At 37.2% G+C, this 26,740-nt stretch overlaps 2 protein-coding genes and 1 long non-coding RNA gene across 31 annotated transcripts in view; 1 reads left to right on the forward strand and 2 right to left on the reverse strand.

The window, feature by feature from the left end:
- Nucleotides 1-11,377, reverse strand: part of LOC103911664 (uncharacterized) — a 63,488-nt gene extending 52,111 nt beyond the window's left edge. For 7 of the 12 annotated variants that reach the window (XM_087288049.1, XM_087288052.1, XM_087288051.1 and 4 more), the window contains exons 1-13: nucleotides 11,227-11,377; nucleotides 9,229-9,381; nucleotides 8,682-8,825; nucleotides 8,389-8,541; nucleotides 7,811-7,954; nucleotides 7,284-7,409; nucleotides 6,858-6,968; nucleotides 6,285-6,431; nucleotides 6,010-6,156; nucleotides 5,775-5,869; nucleotides 5,592-5,642; nucleotides 2,895-3,276; nucleotides 1,972-2,136 (exon numbers count right to left, since the gene is read on the reverse strand). In XM_087288049.1, coding sequence (XP_087144175.1) covers nucleotides 1,972-2,136; nucleotides 2,895-3,276; nucleotides 5,592-5,642; nucleotides 5,775-5,869; nucleotides 6,010-6,156; nucleotides 6,285-6,431; nucleotides 6,858-6,968; nucleotides 7,284-7,409; nucleotides 7,811-7,954; nucleotides 8,389-8,541; nucleotides 8,682-8,825; nucleotides 9,229-9,381; nucleotides 11,227-11,356 — 1,948 coding nt within the window. In that variant the 5' untranslated portion in view covers nucleotides 11,357-11,377. Of the gene's footprint in view, nucleotides 1-1,915; nucleotides 2,137-2,894; nucleotides 3,277-4,330; nucleotides 5,358-5,591; nucleotides 5,643-5,774; nucleotides 5,870-6,009; nucleotides 6,157-6,284; nucleotides 6,432-6,857; nucleotides 6,969-7,283; nucleotides 7,410-7,526; nucleotides 7,671-7,810; nucleotides 7,955-8,388; nucleotides 8,542-8,681; nucleotides 8,826-9,228; nucleotides 9,382-11,226 lie in introns of those variants that run through there. The other 5 variants (XM_087288044.1, XM_087288043.1, XM_087288055.1 and 2 more) reach the window with 5 other exon arrangements.
- LOC101884966 (serine/threonine-protein kinase pim-2) overlaps nucleotides 1-25,470 on the forward strand; it is a 30,228-nt gene extending 4,758 nt beyond the window's left edge. The window contains exons 2-11 of one of the 18 annotated variants that reach the window (XM_087288230.1): nucleotides 12,574-12,643; nucleotides 12,718-13,055; nucleotides 13,755-13,884; nucleotides 21,219-21,307; nucleotides 21,393-21,434; nucleotides 22,341-22,466; nucleotides 22,613-22,644; nucleotides 22,768-23,023; nucleotides 23,117-23,239; nucleotides 24,321-25,470. In XM_087288230.1, the coding sequence (XP_087144356.1) occupies nucleotides 22,771-23,023; nucleotides 23,117-23,239; nucleotides 24,321-24,424 (480 nt within the window). In that variant the 5' untranslated portion in view covers nucleotides 12,574-12,643; nucleotides 12,718-13,055; nucleotides 13,755-13,884; ... (3 more) ...; nucleotides 22,613-22,644; nucleotides 22,768-22,770 and the 3' untranslated portion in view covers nucleotides 24,425-25,470. Of the gene's footprint in view, nucleotides 1-11,258; nucleotides 11,712-12,197; nucleotides 12,644-12,717; nucleotides 13,056-13,754; nucleotides 13,885-18,344; nucleotides 21,006-21,056; nucleotides 21,308-21,392; nucleotides 21,435-22,340; nucleotides 22,467-22,612; nucleotides 22,645-22,767; nucleotides 23,024-23,116; nucleotides 23,240-24,320 lie in introns of those variants that run through there. The other 17 variants (XM_087288221.1, XM_087288222.1, XM_087288228.1 and 14 more) reach the window with 17 other exon arrangements.
- Nucleotides 16,486-20,320, reverse strand: LOC147840465 (uncharacterized). The gene is made up of 2 exons (XR_015512277.1): nucleotides 19,852-20,320; nucleotides 16,486-18,668 (listed from the first exon to the last, which is right to left on the reverse strand). It is a non-coding gene; the product is annotated as an uncharacterized LOC147840465 (long non-coding RNA).
- Nucleotides 25,471-26,740: the final 1,270 nt, after the last annotated feature.

Below are 26,740 nucleotides of genomic sequence, written 5' to 3' on the forward strand. Positions count from 1 at the left end.
GAACATGTTAGTCATGGATGCTCTTACATACAACACAGACATTTATTCAATGGTCTAGTGAAATTCTTGATTCTGATTGGCTGGAAGTTGTCCAATAAAATCATTAAATACACAGTTAGTTTCAGTCAGTTATAAGCACAGTTCCAGATGAATGCGCCACACTCAAACATTAGCAGTAACCAACTCGGTGACCATTGCTGAAGCTTTCATTGGACGTGTGCTTCATCTGGAGCCAATGGGGATCAACCAACTCGCAAATACGCTCAGAAGCAGACGAGATAATGTAGCTAACACATATTGTGCTGCAATACTACTTTAATTTGGAAAATGACCATGTAATAAGTGGGATTATCATTGGATTACCGTGCGCTTTTGCATCTGCATTTAAAATCCTTTAACATGCGGCAATCTACTGACTATATAGCACTTGTATGAAAATTGCTTTCTTAATTGTGCATTTATTTGTTTTTAAAATAATGTTATTTATGAATTTTATAGAAAATTATAGTAAAAAAGACAGTAAGTTGTGCATCTAATCTGACAGCTTTTATTTACAGACATCATGACATATGGTGGCAGGAGTGTCCAGCTGTTTCCTGTCCAACTGTTATACATATTGGCCTGATAAACACATTTTAGATAATAATTTCAAATAAATACACACAAAGTTTGACTAATATGGCAGAATTGAATGCTAGCAGTATTCCACTGTATTTCATAGACAGGCAGAGCCATTTGAGTTCTGAATGAGTGAAATAGGCTCAACACACCTGTTTACTGTGGTACAAACCACTTTCTATACTCACATACATTTTTCCATGTATTAAATAAATAAAACGCCACTTTTCTCATTCAAAATGGCCTAATTATGAACATATAAACATAGTACAGGCTAATTTACATATTTCATAATCATAATATATGTCGAAATAAGAAATCATCTTTAATACGATACAGCATATGACGTTTTACTCTGATGTCACTCGATATTAAAACGAGTGCATTCACTGAGTGGTTCTGTGCATGAAGGTGTGCTATAGTTAATGCCACATGCACCGTAATGTGTTTTATATTCAGAGTTCATTTTGAAATAACATAGTGAAATGTTTGTTAAGAGTTACATGTTCGCTGGAGGAAACAGTTGTGATGATGAGAGGAGCGCTGAGGAAATAGTAGATGGGAAACCCGATTGCTCCTCCATGACATTGGGGCAGTGTTGGAGTAACGCATTATAAGTAACGCGAGTTACGTAATAATATTACTTTTCTAAATAACAAGTAAAGTAACGAATTACTTCAAAAAATAAATAATAATATTTGAGTTACTTTTTAGTTTAACAAGCTTTTAATAAAATTAATTGCTAAATTAAATTGAAAGTATTCACAATGAATCGTGCAGTTAATGAGAAAATGTCTTTATTATTTTGAAGTCATCGAAGAAAAGGAAAAGTGGATTATAGTCTCAATGGACAGTGATTAAGACAAATAGTACAAAATTAGCAAACACATTGCTTTAAGCTTTCAGTAATCTGTATATACGGCATGTAGGGGCCAGGAAGTTCTCAGATAACATCATCCTAAAATATTTATTTTGATGTTTAAATGTAGTTTTAGGTTATACCGTGTGTTGTTAATTGCAGAGCTCCTCAACTAAAAAAGAGATTTAAAAAAACAAATTCTTAAAAAGATCAAGCTTCAGCCAAATGATAAAAAGTAACGTAACGCATTTCTTACCTTAAAAAGTAACTAAGTAACGCAACTAGTTACTTTTTTTTTTTAGGAATACCTGAATATTGTAATGCATTACTTTAAATGCCATTTTCATATACAATTGAAAGGGGACTGAGGTGATAATATACTAGTGGACCGTTCATGTGCTAATCCAAAAACCTTTAGGGGGGCTGAGTGAAAAATACTCAGCCCCGCTAAAGGTGGTGCATGAACTGCACCATGTGTAGTGTCGTTTTCTCACCTGCTGACAAACTGGGGTGAAATCGTGGACGTCCATATTTGGAGAAACAGGGATATCCACTGACCATATAGGACAGCAGTTGTCTAACATCCATGACATATGATTCAACAGCAAAAAGAGTGGCTCTGTAGGGTTCCCTCTCCTGTTGACGGTATCTTGTCACTCCTGCAGGCGAGAGATTTTCATGTTAGTAATTTACAATATCTTTGCCCTCCTGACATCGCCATACATACACAGGAGGTTACAGATTCAGGGTTAGTTCACCCAAAAAAGTAATTGTTATTAATTACTCAGCCTCATGTCGACCTAAACCCCTGAGACCCACGCTCAGCTTCTGAACACAAATGAAGATGTTTTAGAAGAAACACGAGAGCTCTCTGAGCATATATGGCTTCAGTGGTTTAACTGAAAATCATGACTTTATTGAACAGTTTCTTGTCCTCAGTGTCAGTATATTGCGCACACTCAGAAGAGCTCTGTGTAGTGGCGTACACGGCTGATGTCCTCCTCTGATTGGAAGAAAGCACAGGCGCATCTAAGATGATACATCAGCAGTGCAACTGAGAGCAACATGCGTGAAGACCTCAGAGCACTCCTGAACATGCGCAATATACTGACACTGAGGGTGAGAACCTGTTCATTAAAGTCATTATTTTAGCTTTATGTGGAAATAAAACAATTCTCAGAGTCTGATAATGTTCTGATTGAACCACTAAAGGCATACGGTCTGTTTTGAGGATGCTTTAGGGTCCTTTTATAGACCCTTGCTGTCTATAGAGCTCTCAGATTTCATCTTAAATACCTTCATTTGTGTTCAGGGGTCTCAGATGTTCAGGACGACATGAGAGATATTCATTACTAAAACTATCTTGATTTTTGTGTGAACTAACCCTTTAATAAGCAGGACTAAAAAGGCAACTCACCAAGATAGGGGGATCTCCAGTAGCCTTTTTGAGTATAATAACTGTTGCCAAAATCAATCAGCTTGAGCTGCAGGGTCTTTGGATTGACCAGGATGTTTTCATTATGTACGGACAAATGATGTATGCCATGCTCAAGGCAGCGCTGTGTTGCAATAATGAGCTGCATGATCAGCTGCCGCGCAACACTTTCACCCAGGCGGCCATTGTTCTTCTTCAAGAGTTTAGCCAAGGTTATGTACGAGGACGCGTACTCCATGACCAGGTAGTTATTCCTTCCTTCCATGGCGTACTCGTAGAGCTCTATGATGTGCGGGCAGAGCGGAGGTCTCTTGAGGACCATCATATTACGTGCTTCCGGGATCACGTGCGTATTATATCCAGCCTAGAGAAAAATAAAGTCAGGAAAAGGTTAGATGTCAGTGTCTCATATATAAATGACATTATAATGTGTCCCTAGCTGTGTTTCCATCCAAAGATGCAGATTACATTTATGTGCAAAACTGGAATATAAAGATTCGCGAATAAATCAGCGTTTCCATCAATGAGTCAAAGAGAACAAAATCATCACTGTCTTATAAACTGGCGGCAAATATCAGTCAGAGAAATGAGTTTCGCTTAAGAAGACCAAACGAAATGAACGCGGTGAATGTGGTGGCTTTTGGAGACGGGAGACAGATGACAGATGCTCAAGACAATTCTGGAGGAAATGATAATAGAAGAATGATAATACTGAAGCACTGTGATGACGGACTGACGGAGGGCTGAGGCCTTTTACAGTCAGCACAACATTTCACATCTGACACAATGGAAAGCTGAAAACAAACAATAATGACGCAAAGACCCTCAAACACACATTTATATCATCATATGACCTTTTATAACTATATTTTTTGGTGTATTTTTTTTTAGATTTGAACAGATTTGTTTGTGTTGAGCATCACTTACTACACTGTTAGCAACTGTTAGCTTTAATTGTGAGGAAAACTGGATAATTTTGAGCTTTTTTCAGCTCATTTCATCAAAATCAAACACGATTATCTTTATAATGATATAAATTGTGGTTGTGTGTGTATGACATTACTAATTACAAATGTAGCAGGGCATTAAATTACTGTTTGTTTCTTTGCATATTATCTTTGTAAACTATAAAATCATGGCTCTGCTCACAGTTTGTGTCTCATATCGTGAGCCGACTGACAACAGTTCGCTCACCTCTTTTCCCCGGCTCTGATGACCAGAGCTCCACACCCATTAGGATGCATTTTTTGAAAAATATTCTGAGGTGGACTCAGGGCCGGAGTGGGACTCTTTTTCAGCCCTGGAGTTTCAAGCCTTAGACCGGCCCACCTCAGTTCACCACTGACCATCTTAAAATAAGGTCATTTCCAATTCAGTTTCTAATTACACTATCATGTCTTTTTTTTTTTTTTTTTTTTAGAAAACAGCTGTTTTGGAACTTATTATATGGAACAGTATTATATGTCTTAACAATAAAAATGAAAAAAAAAAAACCTTCATAGACAAGGATCGAACCCTGGTTGACTGAGTCTTAACCTAACGTGCTAACCACTGTACCACAACAGCTGTACGTTTATTAGTGACTTATCTAGTTATATTACGAGGTTACGACAAAATAGATAACAAGAGCAGAGCTGCGGTAAAATAATAAATAAGAAGGCTGTGGTCAAGTAAATAAATAAATTATATTTAAAAAGTGTGACTGCTGAGAGCAACAGATTCTGGAGCTAGGGACACCGGCCCTCGCGGCCAAAAAACGGACCGGCCCACCGGGAATTCTCCCGGTCCTCCCGATTAGCCAATCCGGGCCTGGGTGGACTTGAACAGAAAGTGGGGGGTTTAATGGCCCTTTAATGTGCATGCTGGAATTTATTCAATAAAAATGCTTCTAACCTAGTTTATGCACATTATTTCGTGTGGAATAAAGAGTTGATTCTAGTCAATTACGCGCATAAGAACATGCATGTGCATCTTAGCATATTCATAAAGCTTTGTTTATGTGATAATCCTAAACGCGCATGAAACAGGTGGATGGAAACAGAGCTGTTTTCACATATTAACTCAAATTCAACACTACATGTGACCCTGGACCACAAAACCAGTCTTTTGTCACGCAGATATATTTTGAGGAAAACTCAAAATTATGACTTTAATTACGTAAAGATTGTTCCAATATATAATTTTTGCATTTCTTATTGTTGTGCTACTATTATCATATGTAGTTTACATGGAAATGTGTGGAATTTTGTTTAAATTATTAACTTTAAAGCTGATTTTCCCAATATTCAGATTTTCTTCACGTTCCAGATTGTCAAACAGCCGCATCTCCATCAATATTGTTCTAACAAAGCAAACATTATTGAAAAGCTTCTTTATTGATCTTTCAGATGATTCGCAAATCTCAGTTTCCGGACATTATGACTGGTTTTGTGCTCCACAGTTCATCTGCAGAAACAGAAAACCCCCAGTTTTAGACATTTCCAGAAACTCTGTAATATTCTCAGTAAACACAAGATTTCTGGAAATGACTAAACACGTGCAGTTTCAGCCATTTCAATAAAGTGTGTTGTTTGCATTTGTACCCTTCAATGTACAACATAAAAACAAGACTCAAAATGACAAACAACATGGAGGTCATCTGTTCTCTTCATATATTTTCAGTAGAGTATGCATACTTACCACGTGGCACAACACTCCGTAATACTTCTTATTCACAACCTTTATGGCAACCTGCAAAGAAAGCATAAAGTCAAAACTTATTTAAGCCAGAAAGATGTCTGATCTGACCTGCATAAAGCGGGACATTGTGTTTCTGACAACATGCATCACACACACACACACACACACACAAGTGAACGTTACCTTCTGGCCGTCAGATTTCCGTGTAGCCAGATAGACAGTGCCACCGTATCCCTGTCCCAGCTTCTTTCCAAGCACATATTTGTCAAGTATAGACCCTGGAGAAAAGTAAATCACATTTATGACATCATTTCTGTGAGTGTTCTGCTCTAATCCTGAGATATTTCTGTAAAACTCTGAAAAATAATCCAAAACCCGACTGCAGATTAGACAGAAAACATTATCACAGAAGACAGACCTGAGCTGCTGTATTCTTTTGCATTTTTCCAACCGCTGCAGCCGCAATATTCGGTCTGTGTTGCTTTCGTTTGTTTGGCAGCCACTGTGTCCTCATTTCTGCTGTCCTGATCTAGACATCCAGCCTTTCTCTTCTGTCCTCTTGGAGCTGATGTGGATTACAGTCAATATTGTATTATTAATGAGCAGTTCTTTCATTAATTGGCATCATTTTAATCTGGGATTTAACTGTCAGCTCAAATGGCAGCAGTGTCAAGTCATAAAGGGTGAACTGACCTGAGCTGGACGTCTCTGTGTCGGCGTCTTCTCTTGTGATCGGCGTCATCCCTGAAACTTTGATGCGTTTCCGATGGGCAGATGGTTTGCCTCCATCAGAATCACTCTGAAAATCATCATCCGCTTTCCGCTTCTCTCCTCTTCCTCCTAATGTGGATCACAACACAAGCAAGAATAAACTCTCCAATGAAAACCATCATGTTTTTTATTGCCATATCTTCATTCCAGATTTATGTTGAATATCTGGAATCTGAGGGTTCAAAATTCTAAATATTGAGAAAATCACATGTAAGAGGATAAAAGATTATTGAAGCAATAAAAAGTAAGCTAAATTAATAGACTGAATTAGCGGATCAGAGCGCACATTCAGAGTTTTCAGTCACGTGACAGAAATAACTCAAACTATATCCACAAAAATAACTCAAAACAAATGTACAGATAATGAAATTGAAAATAAAACCAACATCACAAAAGAGCTTTGATCAAATCATGAATCAGGATTTTCTTTAAAATATCGTAATATTATCATATATGTCCATATAGCGCCTCTACAGCCTCATAATGCACACTGACCTGAGCTGCTGTCTTCTGCTGCTGTTTTCACTCGTTTGGCAGCAACTGTGTCCAGACTTCTGCTGTCCTGATCTAGACATCCAGCCTTTCTCTTCTGTCCTCTTGGAACTTCTGTGGATTACAGTCAATAATGCATTATTATTGAGCAGTTCTTTCATTAATTGGCATTTATTGTATTTGGGGATCTGTTCAAATGGCAGCAGTGCTAATAGTTTCCAGATGTTTTGACAGCACAGAGCAGCATTATAACAGAAGCCTGAAAAGTATTTAGTCTGATAAAACAGCACACGTGATCACGAGCTGAAGAACCAGACGCGCTGGACTGTGGCATAATAAAAGCTCTGCTGCTTTGCGTCGTCGTGCACTGTGCCTTTAAGCTGACAAATATATGCTCATACAACTGTAGAAGAGTGACGGGAGACTGACCTGAGCGGCTGTTCTCATCGCTGCACGTCTCTGCAGCTTTGATGCGTTTCCGCAGAGCGTATGGTTTGACTCTATCAGAAACACTCTGCAAATCATCATCCGCTTTCCTCTTCACTCCTCTTCCTCCTAATGTGGATTACAGTAAATAATTAACTATTAATAATCAGTTCTTTCATTAATTGGCTTTTATTTTACTCTGGGATTTAACATATGGCATTTTCCAGTCATAAAGAGTGGACTGACCTGAGCTGGACGGCTCTGTGTCGGCGTCTTCTCTTGTGTTCTCCATCTCTGCAGCTTTGATGCGTTTCCGCAGAGCGTATAGTTTGACTCTGTCAGAAACACTCTGCAAATCATCATCCGCTTTCCGCTTCACTCCTCTTCCTCCTAATGTGGATTACAGTAAATAATTAAGTATTAATAATCAGTTCTTTCATTAATTGGCGTTTGTTTTACTCTGGGATTTAACATATGGCAACAGTGCTAATAGTTTTCCAGCATTTTCCAGTCATAATGAGTGGACTGACCTGAGCTGGACGGCTCTGTGTCGGCGTCTTCTCTTGTGTTCTCCAGCTCTGAAACTTTGATGCGTTTCCGCAGAGCAGATGGTTTGACTCCGCCAGAAACACTCTGAAAAGCATCATCTGCTTTCCGCTTCACTCCTCTTCCTCCTAATGTGGATGACAACACAACAAACAATAAACTCTTCAATTAATCAATCATGTTTATTTATTGTCACTAATTCATTCCAGATTTCTGTTGCGATCTCAAATAATATAAAGATTGAGAAAATCACCTTTAAAGTTGACCAACTAAGTTTAAATCAACAGTTGAGTTCTGACATGTTTACAGTAGAAAGTGCTTAACTTCATGAAACATGATCATAATATAATATTTGAATGATTTTGGGCATAATAGATAAATCAATCATTTTGATCCAGACAATGTATTTTTTGCATATTGGCCAACATATCCGCATGCTCACTGGATTTAGCAGCTAACTGAGTAAATGCTTTGCACCCTGCTTCATGTTTCAGAAGTTTAAGTGGTGATAAATGTATGGTGATGAAGCTGTAGAAGTGTTAATGTATGGCAGGAGACACACCTGAGCTGGTTTTCTTCTCATAGCTGGTCATCTCTGTGTCACTTATGTTCTCCATCTCTGCAGCTTTGATGCGTTTCCGCAGAGCGTATGGTTTGACTCTGTCAGAAACACTCTGCAAATCATCATCTGCTTTCCTCTTCACTCCTCTTCCTCCTAATGTGGATTACAGTAAATAATGAACTATTAATAATCAGTTCTTTCATTAATTGGCGTTTGTTTTACTCTGGAATTTAACATATGGCAACAGTGCTAATAGTTTTCCAGCATTTTCCAGTCATAATGAGTGGACTGACCTGAGCTGGACGTCTCTGTGTCGGCGTCTTCTCTAGTGTTCTCCAGCTCTGCAACTTTGATGCGTTTCTGGTGGGCAGATGGTTTGACTCCGCCAGAAACACTCTGAAAAGCATCATCTGCTTTCCGCTTCACTCCTCTTCCTCCTAATGTGGATGACAACACAACAAACAATAAACTCTTCAATTAATCAATTTAATCATAATGATAATCATGTTTATTTATTGTCATTAATTCATTCCAGATTTCTGTTGCGATCTCAAATAATATAAAGATTGAGAAAAAACCTTTAAAGTTGACCAACTAAGTTTAAATCAACAGTTGAGTTCTGACATGTTTACAGTAGAAAGTGCTTAACTTCATGAAACATGATCATAATATAATATTTGAATGATTTTGGGCATAATAGAAAAATTAATAATGTAATGTATAATATAATAATATAATGTATTTTTTCCTATTGGCAAAATAAAAAAATCTGAATTTTAAGTGGTAATAAATTTAAGCTGATGAAACTGTAGAAGTGTTGATCTGTGGCAGGAGACACACCTGAGCTTGTTTTATCCTGAAAGCTGGTCATCTCTGTGTCATTCGTGTTCTCCATTTCTGAAACTTTGATGCGTTTCCGCTGAGTAGATGGTTTGCTTCTGTCAGAAGCCCTGTGAAAAGTATCGTCCACTTTCCGCTTCATTCCTCTTTCTCCTAATGTGGATTACAACACAACAAACAATAAACTCTTAATCTAAATCATGATTTTTATTGTCATTAAATCATACCAGATTTCAATAAAAAATTTGAGTTTAAAATCCAAACATTGGGAAAATCACCTTTTAAATTGTCAAAATTTTTAGCTACACATATTATAAATATCAAACATTATCAAGTTTTTTTTAAAATAAATTTACAGTAGCAAGTCTGTATATAATCTAAATGAAACATGAACATAATATTCTCATGTTTTTGTGTCATATTTCATGCCTGTAGCCGGGGTGAGGGGGGGGGTCCTATACATGAGCTCAATTGTCCTATTATGACTTCTACATCATCATAAATTGTGAAAATAGCCCATTGAAAAATGCTTGAAGACCAAGCCGAATCATCTGTTGACGTCACATCAGTGTGACTTCAGCTATTCAGTGTGCAAACTATTATTTTTCATGAGTCCAACATGCAGCTGTGCAGGAAAACATGTACAGAGTAACTTTTATTCTGAAGCTTATTTTTGAAACAAAAAATGGCCAATAAAAAGGTGTGAAGCATCAAAAGTGGCCCATATTTAAATTCATCTGAATACTAATTAGGTTATTGTTCTTATCTATGAATCTTCAATTAAATGTACAGGAAAGGCTAGAAAAGTCATGAAGCTCTTTTATTGTTGTTGTGTTTTCATTTTTATTATTGAAATGGCCGAATTCTGACTGAGGAAAGTTGAATGTGCTGGCCAGTTTGTTATTTGCCTTATAAATGACAATAAGCCACAGTTTTTAATTTAAAACTTTAACAGATTCATATTATTAATGGCATATGATGTAATAACTATGTATTTTAAACATAAGTATTTATTCATATTGATTTATTCTAAATCTTTAGGAAATATTTTGGTAGATTGAAAAGTGTGGTTATGATGACCATCTGACAAGCTAATCACGCTTTAAATGTCACTAAAATGCAATATTTATATAAAATGCAGTATTCAAGCCTCATGATTAAATAGAAAATGAGGCAAAAAACTGCAAAAAGGTCCACATTTTGAGAAACAAAGAACCAGCTCTTTCACCAGTCTGGCTATGGGCCTGTATTTGTCATGTGGTTTGATTGTTGCCAACATTAGACCTGGGTCCTGAGTCACAGTTTTGCATAATTGAATTTATAATTTGTTATTAGTACAGCTGTCCGTGTATCAAAATGAACATTTTCATCATTATACTTTATAAATCAGGCCCATAGCCAGGGGGCGTTCCGGTGGTTCGAAACATCCGCCCACCACTGATAAAAGTCCAGAATTGTCCCAAACATGAGCTCATTTGTCCTATTTTATTTGTGCTATGCCATCAAAAAATGTGAAAACAAATAACCCATCAAAAAAGACTTACAATGAATCCAAACAATTATTTTTCATGAGTCCAACATCCAGCTGTGCAAGAAAACAAGTGTTTGCAACGTATCTGATATACTAAAAATATGGATTTATTACTGCATATAAAATCAACAAAGGCATAACTGTAAAAAACAAATTTTGTGAATCATAAAGAATAAAATTTAGACTATTTTAGATTTGATTTAAACATTTTGTCTCACATTATATTTAGACAATTTTCAGAGTAGATTTGATTCTTTTATTTCAAATCATGTCAGAGTTAAATACATTTAAGTGTATACAGGGTATTCAACTAAAAGAAAATATGGATTCATTACTAACTTTAACGCGGTTACTTGCCCTTGAGTACGACTTAGTAGGTTATCTGCATTTTACTCTGGTGTTTTTGTATTAAATAAACTGATAATATATAAAACATGCAAATACGAAACACATGTGTCTGGACTTACCCGTCAAGGTCTTACAACTTTCCTTTTCTGCTAGAAACTCGAAAGGTCTTGTAGACATCGTCTGAAATCGCTCAACTGTTTTGCTCGATGTGTTTATCGACCGAGAGCAACTTTTACAATCAACCTTCATTTCTTGTTCCTGCAGATTACTGAAGCCGAGTTAACGCGCGTCAGCAGACCCTGTACAACCGTTAGAACGCGTTCTGCTGTTGCCAAGCAACACATCGTCTTCCGCGAGTGTATGTGGTTTATGTGACCTTTATCCTATAAAGTAGCGCGTATCATATTTAATACACAAGTTTATAAGACTGTATAATATCAACCTGATAATTTTTGTGCCTAAAAATCTCATGTATATAGTTTGATACTTGTATTTTGCCCTCTTGTGGATTTTCATGACACTGCAGGCAGTGGAAGGGCTTTTTTGACCTTTTCAAAATGGCCGCCCTCATTGCATTGCTCGCAGGCTTTTTCAAGTTGTCGCGGTAAAAGTTTTGTTGATTAAAACGGAGCATAATTACTTAATACTTATTTTTTTATGTTACGAATAAATTGTGTTGAAAATAAATCAAATTTGACACAGCAGGTATACATGGTGAATTATTCATTCCCGAACAGTCAGATTTGTGTAATGTAATCTATATCATACCCATAGATATAATGCAAACACACAGTATTTGAGTAAAAATTTATCTCATTAGTGACTAAATGGCATCTTTAAATTACAATGTGGATATTTTTACAATAATTCCTAACCGGTAAACTTTATTGATTAATTTATTTGTATTTTAGGTGTCAAAAAGAATAGAGGAAGATATTAGAATAATAAAGTGTCTTGAAAATGTCATCTACAAAATAATAATGGCAATTAAAGTGCCATAGAGCGGTTAGGGGAAGATGAGCAGGATTTTTGGCTTATTTTTATATGTCAGGTCTCACAGTGCTTTCTGTACTAGGGGCTCTTATTTTGTAGTTACAAATAAACCGGAGCCGAAAATCATGTTACTTTGGTGCTTTCCTTTGATATTTGTGTCGTTATTTTTTATATTTCATTGTCAGACAGTGTGGGGCTGTGATATATATATATATAATAACAAAAGGCGTTCGCTGTATTGGTATTGGTCTATGTCTTTGGTGCTGTGCTGTAATACGCAGTTTATGGGCGAGTAAAGGAAAAGTTAACGTTGGCTAGAAATAACTCACTGGGTGCTTTTGACTTAGCTCGCCTGACCGCAGGAAGGAAAGCACCATCTCGGTTGCTGAAAAATGTTTTTTTTTATCTGTATTTGTATAGTAACATTTACATACACTGAATATAGATAAAAACATATGATATATAATCAACAGGAAAATCAACAGCAGTCTGATGCTAACAAGAAGAAAATAGCACAAGATGAATTTTATGCATCCCTTTCAGGTACAGTAACTTATGTCTATGAATATGGAAAACATTTTTTGTTGTTCAGGTAAATTTATTCATTTTCTTTTCAGCTTAGTCCCTTTATTAATCTGGGGTCGCCACAGCGGAATGAACCGCCAACTTATCCATCATAGGTTTTACACAGCAGATGCCCTTCCAGCTCCAACCTATCACGGGGAAACATCCACACACACACTCATTCACACACATACATACACTATGGACAATTTAGCCTACCCAATTCACCTGTACCACATGAGTTCAGACTGTGGGGGAAACCGGAGCACTTGGAGGAAACCCATGCAGAAACGCCAACTGACCCAGCCGAGGCTCGAACCAGCGACCTTTTTGCTGTGAGACGAACGTGAGGCGGCACTTCACCACCGTGCAGCCCTATTCAAGTAAATTAGTGAGGCTAATTAATATTTACCTTCTCCACAACTCCACCAAATATGCCTCATTTGTAGTTTTTTTACATTCATTTTCTTGCTTTGCTGCGGTGTTTTGAACTATGATAGGACGTTTTATGGCTTTTCGTAATAAACCAAGCCGTTAATATTATTTACTTTGTGCACCAGCTACACACACATGCACTGCACAGTTATTTCACTGTGTGTATTATTTATTATAATTCAGTGCAGTTATCGTTGTTTATTGTTTCGTCTATTTCTATATTTCTAATTGCTGCTGTTCTCTTTGAGTATATTTCATTGGTTCACTATAACGACACTTTAGTCTTTACATCCGTTCATTGGTTTGTTTTAGTAGGTTTGAAATAACAAAACTGATTAACATTCTGTGATTTCTAAGAGCTCAATAGTATAAAATGAGTCAAATTACTAAGCTACAGACCATAAACCATTTTTAATGCATGGATTTCTCTATGTTCACATTTTTCTGAAGGTTAACAATAACTGTTTGTTTAAAAGTACAAATTTCTTAGAGTAAAATGTGGCAAATGTCTGCTTTATACTGACAGCAAGGGGTAGTTTTTTGTGCAAGTTAAATCCACATTTTGGTTAAAGTTTAGAAACATGATGATTATCCCGCTGTCTTAATGGTGTGTCATGAGGTATTTTGTTAAATGATCAATTTTTCTGCATTGCAGATGGAGGTTCAATGCTGAAATTTGTCACAAAAGAAGATGGGGTGTCCTGATCCAGCACTGCTCCAGAGGCACCAGCAGCTGCACAGGTACAGACACAGGATGCAGCACTGAGGACCGTCCAGCTCTACGGGTACAGAGAGAGTTTATTCCTTACCTTTTGCAAATGTTTGAAACTGGGAATGTTTCTGAAGAAGACACGTCAGTGTTTATTTAGATGTAAACTATTATTTTATAATGTAAAGGTTTTAATGTTAAGTATAATTCTCATTGTTTATATGCATATTTCTATGTATAAATAAATAAATAAGTAAATAAATAAATAAATAAATAAATAAGTAAATAAATACATATTTAAATATACAGTTGAAGTCAGAATTATTCGCCCCCCTTTGATTTTTTTTTCTTTTTTAAATATTTTCCAAATGATGTTTAACAGAGCAAGGACATTTTCACTGTGTCTGATAATATTTTTCTTTTAGAGAAAGTTTTATTTGTTTTATTTCGGCTAGAGTAAAATCAGTTTTTATTTTTTAATCATCATTTTAAGGTCAATATTATTAGCCCCTTTAAGCTATATTTTTTCCTGATAGTCTATAGAACAAACCATCATTGTACAATAACTTGCCTAATTACCCTAACCTGCCTAGTTAACCTAATTAACCTAGTTAAGCCTTTAAATGTCACTCTTAAAGGGGTGGTCCAGAAAGTAATTTGAAGGCTTGGTTGTGTTAATAAGATGCAAAGCAATGTGTGCTCATGTTTCACTTGAGGGAAATCATGTTATTTTGTCATAAATCTCACTTTGATTATACACAGCTACTCAGCTAACATGAAAACGACTGACATATTTCCTAGTTCCTGTGAAAGGCCCGCCCTTAAGTGACTCTGATTGGTCATCGTCATAATGTGCTGTGATTCGCGGATCGGCTCCACGTCACGCCAGTACAAGCATGCGTGTTTTGTGTAAACAGTCAGTCAACAAGTGTCTGTAATGATTAAAAATGGGATGCGGCTCCTTTGAGAGAGTGTTTGTGTGCCGTTGTGTGTGTTTATACTATAAGTCTAGTCAATTGGTGATTTCAAAGTCAAATACATTTGATTAAACTATTTGAATTATATTTTAATCATAACCTACAGAAGATAAAATGGTTGTTTTTAATAGTAAAAAAAAAAAAACAACATGCAAATGAAAAGCTATCAGCCCTTAATTATTATTTTTTTTTTTGCATATGATTGGTGTGTTTAGGTTAGATTATTAACAAAGAAAAAAAGCGTCAGCTGCAGCAGATTGATTTTATAGCACCAGGTTAAACTTTGACACCTTTATGGCAATCAAACACATTAAAAATAAATACAGGCCACAACTGAAATTTGAGAATGATCTCTGATTGGGGGTCTCAAAAATTAAAAGAAAGAATAGACTTGTGCTTAAAACATTGTCAACTATCTCTGTAGCTGTGGTTAATATTAAACAAATTAATAAATGACAAAAAATTATATGGTTGTTAGACTGTTGTATTGTTTTGTGTTGTCAATATGGTAGTGTTTATATAGGGCTATTGTTTTGTTCGCAACATTTGTATATTTATAACCCCCTCCGAGGAATTTGAAGGTCGCAAGTCACTGGCATTGTTATTTTAGGGGTCGGTGCTGAAAAGTTTGGGAACCCCTGGTGTAGCATGTGCCAAAACATGACCAAATTTATAGACTGAACTTGCTATATTATATCAAGAAGATCAGTGGGGCTATAATTGTATGTTGAATTTGACAAAACAAGCCACTACCACTAATCATAATACTTTAGCATCATTGTTCCCACCCAGGCCCGGATTGGCTAATCGGGAGGACCGGGAGAATTCCCGGTAGGCCGGTCCGTTTTTTGGCTGCGAGGGCCGGTGTCCCTATCTCCAGAATCTGTTGCTCTCAGCAGTCACACTTTTTAAATTAATTAACTTATTTACTTGACCACAGTCTTCTTATTCATTATTTTACCGCAGCTCTGCTCTTCATATATAACCAGCCTGCAGGTTAATGATGATATAAGTCAGATGAGTCACCCTTATTATTCAACTGTTGTGGTCCAGTGGTTAGCACGTTACATTATGACGCCGCTGACCCGGGTTTGATCCTCGTCTATCCTCGTTAAGACATATAATACTGTTAGAGTTGTTGCACATTTGAAGTTCTAAAGCAGCTGTTTTCTCAAAAAAAGACGTGATAGTGTAATTACAAACTGAATTGGAATGACCTTATTTTAATATAGTCAGTCGTGAACTGAGGTGGGCCGGTCTGAGGCTTGAAACTCCAGGGCTGAAAAGGAGTCCCACTCCAGCCCTGTTCCCACCTATCAGCAATAAAACTAAAACTGGTTGATTTACCCCTAGAGGGAACATAAACCTGTTTTAATTTTACTATAAAAAACAAACAAACAAACAAACATCTAAAACTTTTGTCACAAATAACACGGCCACAGATGGGTCGATGACTAGGGCCATTGAGAGACAGAGAGCTTTATCTAATGAGATGGAGGAGCACTGAGGTATTAATAACCTCACTGATCAATGCTTCACTGATATGTTTGGGAAGTAGAAAGGTGTGATAATTTCTATAATTACTTCATTGGGCATGTTTTTAGGAATTTTGGTTTCTTGTGGATGTTGTTGTATACTATATCAGATCTCTGTGTAATAGAATGATGTTGACTGTAATTGAGAAAAGAATGCTGCTTTACCTTATGGTATGCCCCTCCTAGGAGAAAGAGCGGCTGACTATGAGGAGGAGGAAGAAGAGGAAGAAATGTGATCTCTTTTAGAGATCAAGAGAGGGAATTTGAAGGAATGTTTGATGATTTAAACTTCATCTTATGCATTAATAGACTAATCCTTGGATTAATAGTTTAATTCTGTTTTTACTACTTGCATGAACTTATGCTGATGTGTTTATCCTCATATAACCTCATGTGCTAACCTCATATAATTTTGCTCCATAGCTGTGCCTTTGTGTGACTGATAACCGAGAAGCTAACTCCTCTGTACTCGTTATTAACTTAATGTTACATTTTTTGTTCCAGAGTGTGCTCATTTACAGGAACAATCACGTGCGGAGGGGCTGAAGCTCACTCTCTTGCAGGCTCTGTTTTGTGTATGCGTAACTTTTTCTGTGCAGATCTGCTGTTCTGCCTAACACCTGGGCCCGGTTTTTCAAAAGGTTTAATCCGAATCAAATGGATCCAGATTTAGTAATTCTGTTTTTGCAATCCGTGATCAAGTAATCCAGCTTACTTTTTGAGCCAGTTTTTCAAAGCAACATCGGATTGGATCAATCTGATCTGGATAGGAACTTTTCAGGATCACTAAATCTGGATAACCAGTGCTCAAACAGGATAGGACATCACAATGTAGAACTATAGATATGTAAAGAGCGACAAGTAGAATAGTCAGCGTGGGGTCAATATAACTTTATTTTTAAAAAAATGAAAACTAAGAAAATGTAATAAATGTTAAATTAATAATAATAATAAACAATAAAAGCAAGAAAAAGCCCACCCCATCCTCTTCCAGCAGTCCGCTCATCTAAGACCTACAACACTGTACATTTAGAATATTTATAATAAGTTTCAAATATAGATATAAACAAAAAAAAGACTTAATGTCAAAAACTCCACAATAATGTCAGACTTCCTCATCTGATGTGGAGAGAGCAGCTTGTCTGAGCGTATCCTTTAGGAGGCGGATCTCAAGTCCTTGGCCTTGGTTTGCTGCAGTTTGGTCAGAGTCAGTTGTTCCTCTGTCAGATGAAGCTGTGCTTCTGCCCTTTCAGTCTCTTTTTGCAATTGTTAAAAGAGATTTTTTTAAAAATCAGTCATTGCCATTCTTTGCACTTTTTTTTTTGTTTTGTTATTCTGTAATCATTGCATGCATCACTAATAAATATTCTAAAAAGAAAAATATTTTCCATTGTGATGAATATATATATCAATTAAAGACAGAATAAAATTGATTGTTTTTGGTCAGTTTTGACAGCTGTTTGGGGGATTATTTTATGAGGCCAAACTCTTTCTTTGCTGTAGGCCTATACTTAAAGCTGAATACGTTAAAGCCTTTACTCACTATAGCCTGACAGATGAACAAATAAAATTAAAACTTTATGAATAAATAGTATATCTCGTAAAATACTGCATGATCCAAAAATAGTATTATTTAATAATTTTTTTAAGTTTTCATTACATTTTGGGCATGAAATCCACGCTAAATCCACCCTTCTGATGGGATCAGTTTAATCCAGGTTATTTATACTTATTTATATTTATAGATCCTACAATAAAGGTCTGAAAAACCCAAACTAAAGGTTTGATCCGGATCAAAATTAAGATTGGATTACGTGATCTAATCCGATTATGTAATCCGCTTTTTCTTTTGAATAACCCATTTTCAAGATTTGATCCAATCCCTTATCTAAAATCCTAGTGGATTACTTTTAAAAAACCGGGCCCTGATGTTTGAACTGATGTGGATGGAGGATCTTTCTTACTGAAGTGCCCCTGGGCGGGGCCGTAGAGAAATCGGCGATATATACTTGGCTGCGAGGGTTAGAGAGTGTGGAATGCCCACATGTAAACCTCATACTGTAAAGGGTTTATTCTTCAGCCCAGAGCGCTCTGTATGCTTTATCCATTTGATTCATTAAATTAATTTAAACTTATTTGAAGCCTCTGACCGATCATTTAACCTGGGGGACAAGGAAAAGTCCAACAAGACCCACACGGTGAGCAAAATTAGCAGTGTCCTGAAGAGCATCTGGAACAATCTTTACTAATGTTGAGAGCCACTTATCGGACATTTTCAGCATGTTTTTCGGTAACACCGTTTAGTTTTAAACAGCACCTCCAACTGTAGCGCTTACAATCTAAGTACACTTGTGTTATTTTCAAGAGTGTAGGTGGAATAGATCTATTATTACGGTGTGATTTTTCAATACAAAAACTCCCTCTTAAATTATCAGAATTTCATTAACAGGTTCTGTTATATTGGCAATTAATTTACAAACATAATTTTTCCCCACATAATTCACCAATTTGGAACAATAGGTACATTTTATTTAGAAACAAATCTTTTTTTATGAAGACTGATGGGAGAGAGGTATTTGGTCGGTTGTCCATCTATTAGACAAAGAAGGTGAGGTTCTCAGTCATAGAAATTTTTGTGAAAAATATAACTTTGAATGTGATCATAAGCAATACACTAGGGTATTAAAATCTATTCCGAAGGCATTTCTAACGATGGTTAGTAATGTGGTTTCCAATATAAATTACACACTTCATCTGCCTTGTTTGTTGATAAATGGACAAGATTTTATTCGGAGTGAAATACCCAATAAAATAATAAGATCGATATTAACCCAAGATAAATTTCCAATACAAGCTAATAGAAATAATATCTCTTTTCTTTTTTCCAAGAGCTCTATTACCGAATTAAGAACAATGTCTCTTTCCTTCCCAATACCTCCCAAAGCTAAAGAAGTACATTTTTTAATTTTTAATAATATTTACCCATCTTCAGAGTTTCTTAGACATAGATTTAACTTTGATCACAACAACTGTACATTCTGTGAGATTGACATTGAATCTGCACATTTATTTTTTGAATGTTTATATAGCAGAACCTTTTGCTCCCAATTTTCTAAAAATTATATTTTATTTGGTTTATTAGGGTAAGATGTTAATATTCAATTTGTATTGAACAATATTTTAATTTTGGGAAAATGTTATATTCATAAATGCAAGTGCCTTAAAACCAAACCACTGTTTTTAGTTTTCCAAAAGGAATTTTGGCTATACTGTAAATCTTTACAGCTGATAAAATCAAAATGTGGAAGACTCTTTAGTCTATTGAAAATTTTAAATTAATAGAAGACCCGATGTAAATGTTTTTTTTTTCTTTTTTTGTGTGTCTTTTCTCTGGTTTAAGTAACTTTTTTTCATTTTGATTTACTATGTTAATGACTTTATTATTTGTGCTCTGTTCTATAAATGTAGATAATAGTTGTTATTCAAATTTTGCCTTACTGTAATTGTGTTATGATGCAATAAAAAAAGTACACTTGTGTTCAGCGATTAGTTTCCTCTCTCAGCGCGCCAATCTCTGCTTCAGATGATTAAGAGTCTCTCTGTGCTCACTGACATCCAGAAGCAGCTGTCGCGCCGTCGCTGTCAAACTTTTCATTTGTAGCTCAGCTACAACAACCTCGTTTTTCGGACAAGTGTCAAATCATGTGATTCCGTATCACATTGGAAATTCAGTCCAGAGCTACAGGCCGATGCCGAGCCATCAAGTCCGCCGTGTGGGACGCGTCAAAAAACACTCATGCCAGACCTTGCGTGATTAACTTTATTCTTGCTTCTTATCCCTATGCACAAAGATGTCAAAAGAGTTATATAACGTCTACGCGTATTTTATAATGTCATCACCAGTGTTAAGCAGTAGGTTGATATACCACTTTACCTTTTAAATCCTGAAGAACAAACGCGAATACCTGTACCTAGGGCGCCGCCATCTTGGTCTCCCTCCACGTTACGTCATCTGATTAAATAGAACGCGTTCTAAACTGCGAATGTCACAATTAACCAGACGCCTGACAGAGTAGACGAATATTGAGAAGCTCCGCATTTGGACACTCAGACAAGGCGAACAGATTTACAATCAGATAATTAATTGCAGTAAATTGATTCATATACTTTTGATAAAGTTATTTACTGATAAGTAAATGGAACAGAGTATGTTTTATGTTCCTGGTCCTTCGGGACGAAGCAGAGCATCATCTATGCTGAGAATAGGGCCTTCTCCTGGTTCTGGTAACTTTACATTTTAATGTATTTTTTTGTTTTATATTGTATTTTTTGTATTGTATGTATTGTAATGTTTGAGGTTGTTAAACCCTTCTGTTGCTGTTTGGTTGTTTTCACCCACTCTGGAGTCATTTTAAGGCTTAATTTGGCTTAAACTTGCTGTTTTAGCGAAGGAGTGATTTTTTATGACAAATTTTATTTTGACACATTTTGGGAAAAGTTTTGAAAAAAAAAAAGTTAAAAAAAATTTTTAATTCAGGTCAAATTGACTCCACTTTCATTATGCTCCCTGTTGTGAAGAGGTAACATTTGTAATTTTCGCTGATGATTATCAGTTGCAGTGCAAAAAGCTTAGTTAATGGCTTTTATATGGAGGTGTGTGTCTGTGTGTGTGTGTGTGTGTGTGTGTGTGTGTGTGTGTGTGTGTGTGTGTGTGTGTGTGTGTGTGTGTGTGTGAGAGAGAGAGAGAGAGAGAGAGAGACTTTTGCACACTTACAAAAACAGCCATCAGCATAATAAAAAGGTAGTCAATTTGAAAAAGGGTTAAATTACTTTATTCTGTCTGTTCTGGCATTACAAGCACCTGTCTCAATTTAACATGTTGTTTTTTTGTCTTTCAGTGAAAGAAAAGTATGATGTCAGAGAAAAAATAGGAGAGGGCTGCTACGGCCAGGTCTACATCGGTATCAGAAAGTCGGACCGAAAACAGGTACGTCTATTCTCCCTAGTCCAGTTTAGATGACATAAACTAATTTGATTGCTCACTCATGTTTTATTCTGCTTTTCATTCACAGTTTGCCATCAAGGTAACTGATTACGGAGATAACAGCGGTGTGGTAAGTCTAAAAAGATCATCCGTGATATTTGAAGCTTCACAAAATACACTTAATCGAGTCTGTTTACGGCTGTGCAGATAATATGTACAAGCTTTATACAAATATCTGTCAATTATTTTGTGATTCACTGCTGTTTTCTGTTTATTTACGGTTATGATGGGACCTTTATCTGTGCTCTGCCGAGTTTTGATGCTGAAAATTCAACTCTGCAGTTTCACAGTGACTTTATTAATGACCTTTATATTTCTATATAGAACAGAAAAAGTATTTCCAGTAATCATACTTATAATAATGAACATGCACAATATTGTTGCATCCAACATGCCATGAATAATTATTATTTACACTTAAGAATATTCAGATTGTTTTATTCTGCGACATGTTGAAGACTTAACAGGCCATTTATTTTCAAACTTAAACATTTTCTCATGTCAATCTGGGCTACGACATTGAAAATTCAGTGACTGTTTGTAAGTCTTGTGTTTGTAAACTCTGCCGATAAGGTCATCTTGTTAACATCAGTTAATTTATCTAAAGTAGTTTAGTTTATACTTCATTTTAGTGTTAACTATTGTACTTTATAATCTTTTGCATGTATTATATAGGCAATACACTATGTACAGCCTAGCTCAATATCTTGATAATACCAAAGCTTCTGCAATTGATCACAACATGAAACTCTAATACCGTCAGAAGCCTAATTACCAGGTTTTTACACCACAATTAACACGACCAGATAATATTCATCAAGCTCCCATAATGCAATTCAAAAGCATAAATAAACACACAAAAAACATGAAACACAAAATACGAAAAACTGCTGATTTACAGATTTTCTTTTAGCGTTATATTGGAAAACAGGATTATATGTTGTTGATTTGCAGCTAATGTGCTCTTTATCTTTAGCCTGGCTATGCTGGAGAGCTCCCAAAGGAAGTGGCGATGATGACCATTGTGAGGGATTCCCCCTGCCCGTTCCTCATCAAACTCCAAGAGTGGTTTTTGGTGAAAGAGGAGAAATTGCCAGACGGGGTAAGTCTGTTTATTCAGCACATTACATGAAATATGCACTGTAAGAGGGTTTGTCTCGTTTCCTTTTGTTGTGTTGATTTTGTAACTTAAAATTCTTAAATCAAGAAGCATTTCTGAACAAGAACATAACTCTGTCTTGTTTTCAGAAGAGCTCATGGGTTATTAATATGCCGGTGCGGTAAGCGAAATAAACTCGTTTCTACTTTAAAATCTATCCTGAATGTAACTGGAAGCCAGTGTAAAGACTGACCTGAGGACTGCTGTCATGTGCTTGATTTTAATTGATTGCATTTGCTTTCAGGAAATGATAAGGACAATAGCAATGGTGATAGAGCATCCCGGCCCGTGCAGAACTCTAGCAGAATTCCTGGAGGAGCACCCGAACCTGGAGAGGAGAGACGCTCGCACACTGATCCAGCAGATCGTGAAAGCGGCTCAAGCGTGCAAGAGGCAGGAAATTTGTCATTTTGATATCCACGATCATAATATCCTGGTCATCAGTCCACCTCTGCACATTAAGCTGATAGATTTTGGATGTGGGTTGCACATCTTCCATGGTAAGTCTGATTATTTCAGGAGGAAACTGTAAGCGTTCATTAGTCTCTCTTAGCTGATCTGTTTGCTCAACTCTACACGTCTCTTCCTGACAGATCCAGACAATCACCCACGGCGAGACACAGTGATATCTCCAGTGACAGCGGAACAAATAACGGTGAATCAGCTGGTTACCATCGTGGAGGGCATAGCAAGACATTGTTCCAGCATACCTACAGGTAAGAAGACTACTCTAATGGCCTGTTTCCACTGAGTTGTACAGTGCGGTTCAGTTACGCTTTTATGACCTTTTCCACTGTCAAAAGGCATACCGTACCACTTTTTCGTCACCCTTTCGAAAGGGTAGCAAACACAAGAAAGGCTACGAAAAGGTGGAGCTACATGCACAGCTGAATGCTGATTGGTTACAGAGATGTGTCACGAGCCAATATGGAGGTAGCCAAAATGAAAACAAAGGAACCTCCATGTTTTAAACACACAGCGGAGACATTACACCATAATACTGTATGCATATAATAACGAGCCATGAATGAGAAGTGTTTGTGTGTGTAAAGCATCTGTTTTGTGAGAAGTGCTTCTCGTATGATAAGTGAACGTCCAGTACAGCTTTACTGTAGACATTTATTTGAGCGAGCATGACGTCGACTGAACCTCTCTGTCGTACACCACGATTACCAAAAGGGGACCCTTGCTAGTGGAAATGTGAGCCTGATAAAGGTGACCCGTACCGACCCATACTATACCAGTCAGTGGAAACGGGCCATAACTAACACTGTTCAACCCTCCAGTTGACTTACGGGTCAGAAATGACCCAGACCCCATTTCATATTTTCTTGACGGATGAACACATTTAGGGCACAACAGGGGTCATTGGGGTCAAATTTGAGCTGCTAGCTATGAAAGCATTTTTACACAACGAAAACTACTTACACACACACACTCATCTTTTATGAATACTGTCTTGTTAAACACTCTTTACACTCCTGCAGGTTCTTTTATCATGATAAAATCCCCTTTACTGTAGTGAGAGTTGAGTGTTGAACACTTGAGTGAATACTACTGAAATACTGCACACTATTGAGGGAAAACCCAAACAGTCATAGAGTGTGTGTGTGTGTGTGTGTGTGTGTGTGTGTGATGAAGATCAGCTCGTTTCCTCATGCTAAATAGATTTGAGGATCAAAATGAAACTGATGTGCTTTATTTTAGAGGTTTAGAGACAACAGGAGGGTTAAGTCATGTATGTGTGTGCGTGTGTGTGTCCACGATTAACCAACTTTCTCTTTTAAAATGTTACAGCATTCATGGAGTATATTACTGCCTGCCGGTCATCTTTGAATGTTGAAGAAGTGGTCCAGCATACAGTGGAGGAGATTCTGGATCAGCCGTGGCTAAGAGACTAATGACAATAAAGACATGAGGAACATGAGGAGTTATGATTTTCACTCTCGAACAGGACCTGTTTTAGAGGAGATTATAGAGCACAAGTGGTTCAGCATGACGTAGAGCCCATCAGCAGCAGGAAACAGGTTTTCATACTTCCATTTACGTCAAATTGTTTTGCTGTTTTCCGCTTCTGCTTCCCAAATTCTGCACTTCCTCCTGCGAGTGTTGCAGTCAGAGCTGCATGTAAATGAGGGCCGGTTAAAGCGTCCCTATTGGTTCACCAGCTCTAGACCGACTGCTCTTCCTTTAGCTGATCAGGTGAGGAAGGAAGCTGATGTCAGTCTAATGGCGGCCGATGCGCACAGGCGACGCCGGAGATTGAGTGTTAGCGCTAATCCTCAGCTGGGGTAGAATCTGTCTGCGGCAGGACAGCATTAATCGTTTAAAATAAGTAAGGGAAAGCAGGTTCATTCACGTTTAGACAGGACGTAGTGTTTATATGAACTGGGTTAGCACCGACTGTAGAGTAAATAGTCATATTAAGGGAAATAATCACAGATTAATAAATGAAACTGCTGGAAAGGGGGATTTATTAGCATACGGGTGTGCTTTATTTCTATAGCTGTAGGATTAATAGTAAAAGGTGAAGTCTGTGTATTATTACTGTAGTGCGTCAATACTTTTATAAAGACAGAAAGCCTAGTTTAGACAGTCGTCGTAGCTCTAACGGGACTTTAGGCAGGTTTAAGTGAGATAAGCGCATATAACAGGGGCGTCCTGGGCCAATGGGGATGCTTTAGCCGGCCCTCATTTGCATGCAGCTCTGAATGCGACACTCGCAGGAGGAAGTGCACAATGTGGGAAGCAGAAGCGGAAAACAGCATCATGTCAGAAAACAATGGAAGTATGAATTCCTGATGATGTTATTTAGTCACTGACCACATGTGTGCTGCTCTTCCTATGATTTCTGTGAAATTGAGACTATGAACCCTATGGAGTGTGTTGAAGCTGTTTTCTGTTGATCAAACTGTAAACTATTGTCTTCAATAAACTGTATCTCTGACTCCTGCTCTGTTCATCACACCGGCTCCTTGCATTAACATAACTGAAATCATTCAGCGTAGTGATACGGGACTGTAATGCACTCAAAACATGCCTGAACTACTTTATCTGTGTGTTTATCTGACAATAAGTGTGAACACAACTTCATCAGAAAACCCTTCACAATTGTCTTCTGCAGCTTTCAGCATGGCAAAGGACTCCAAACACCTTAGTAAAGATGAGCGGTCATTCGATAGTGTTTAGGTGGTTCATTATCTTCCCACCACAGGAAATGAAGCACATCTCTTTCCTGAGGTGGCGTCTTGCCTTGTTAACACGCTCTCAATATCAGCATTTAAAGCAATGGGGTCTTGTCTAACCTTTAGAAGAGCAGCTTGTTAGTAAGGTCTGGGCTCTGGTGAATGCAGTCATTTAATGAAGCACCTTGGTTTCGTGCAGCAGTCAAAGACAGTCCTAATCTTTCCTGGCTTTCGTGGATGCAGCACTGGATGATGTGGAAGGTACCACACACACCCATCATCTCTGTTAAAGTCAACAACCTTCTCCGCATAGCCTTAACGCAGAGTCACAGATACCATCTATGTACTTTTGTTGCTGGATCCTTCTTTAACCTCCTTCCCAGAATGTCCAGCTGATATTTAGCCATTGCATATGGAAGTCGAGGTGGGTGTTCTTTGAAAGGTATGGGAAGTGTATAATGAGCGCTCGTTTTTTTTCCACAGCTCCACCACTTGTTTATCGACTATAGAGTTATTGTTCACATGCAGTGGATCGTCCAGTTTCCAGAATCTTTCAACAGCTTGTTGCAGAGAGTTATATTTGGCAGATATACTTGTAGAACCATCAGATATTGGTCTATGAAGCATTCACTCCAGACCAGTTAAAACGGCATACTAGGGGTGTGATGATAACCGCATCGCCGCCTTACCGCCACAACAATGTGGTTATTACCGTCATCACCACCCATTTTTAGTTTAGTATTTATTTTTGCTCGTGAATCTTTCAGGGTTGTAGAAAAACAGAATAAACTAAATAAAAGGCCTGCCCTGAATATTTTCCACTTAAATTACAGATTTAGATTACAGAAGGAGAACACTGACTGAATCCTCTTTAATAACTGGTGTAGGCTGTTTTTGTTCAAGCTTATTTTAATAAAGCAGGCCTACTAACTTAAACTAGCTATACTTGAAACACCCAGGCAGGTGTGTTGAGGCAAGTTGGAGCTAAACCCTGCAGGGCACCGGACCTCCAGGAACGAGATTGGTGACCCC

The sequence above is a fragment of the Danio rerio genome, chromosome 16 (assembly GCF_052040795.2).
Source record: "Danio rerio strain M-AB ecotype USA chromosome 16, GRCz13ab, whole genome shotgun sequence".
Taxonomy (NCBI): Eukaryota; Metazoa; Chordata; class Actinopteri; order Cypriniformes; family Danionidae; genus Danio; species Danio rerio.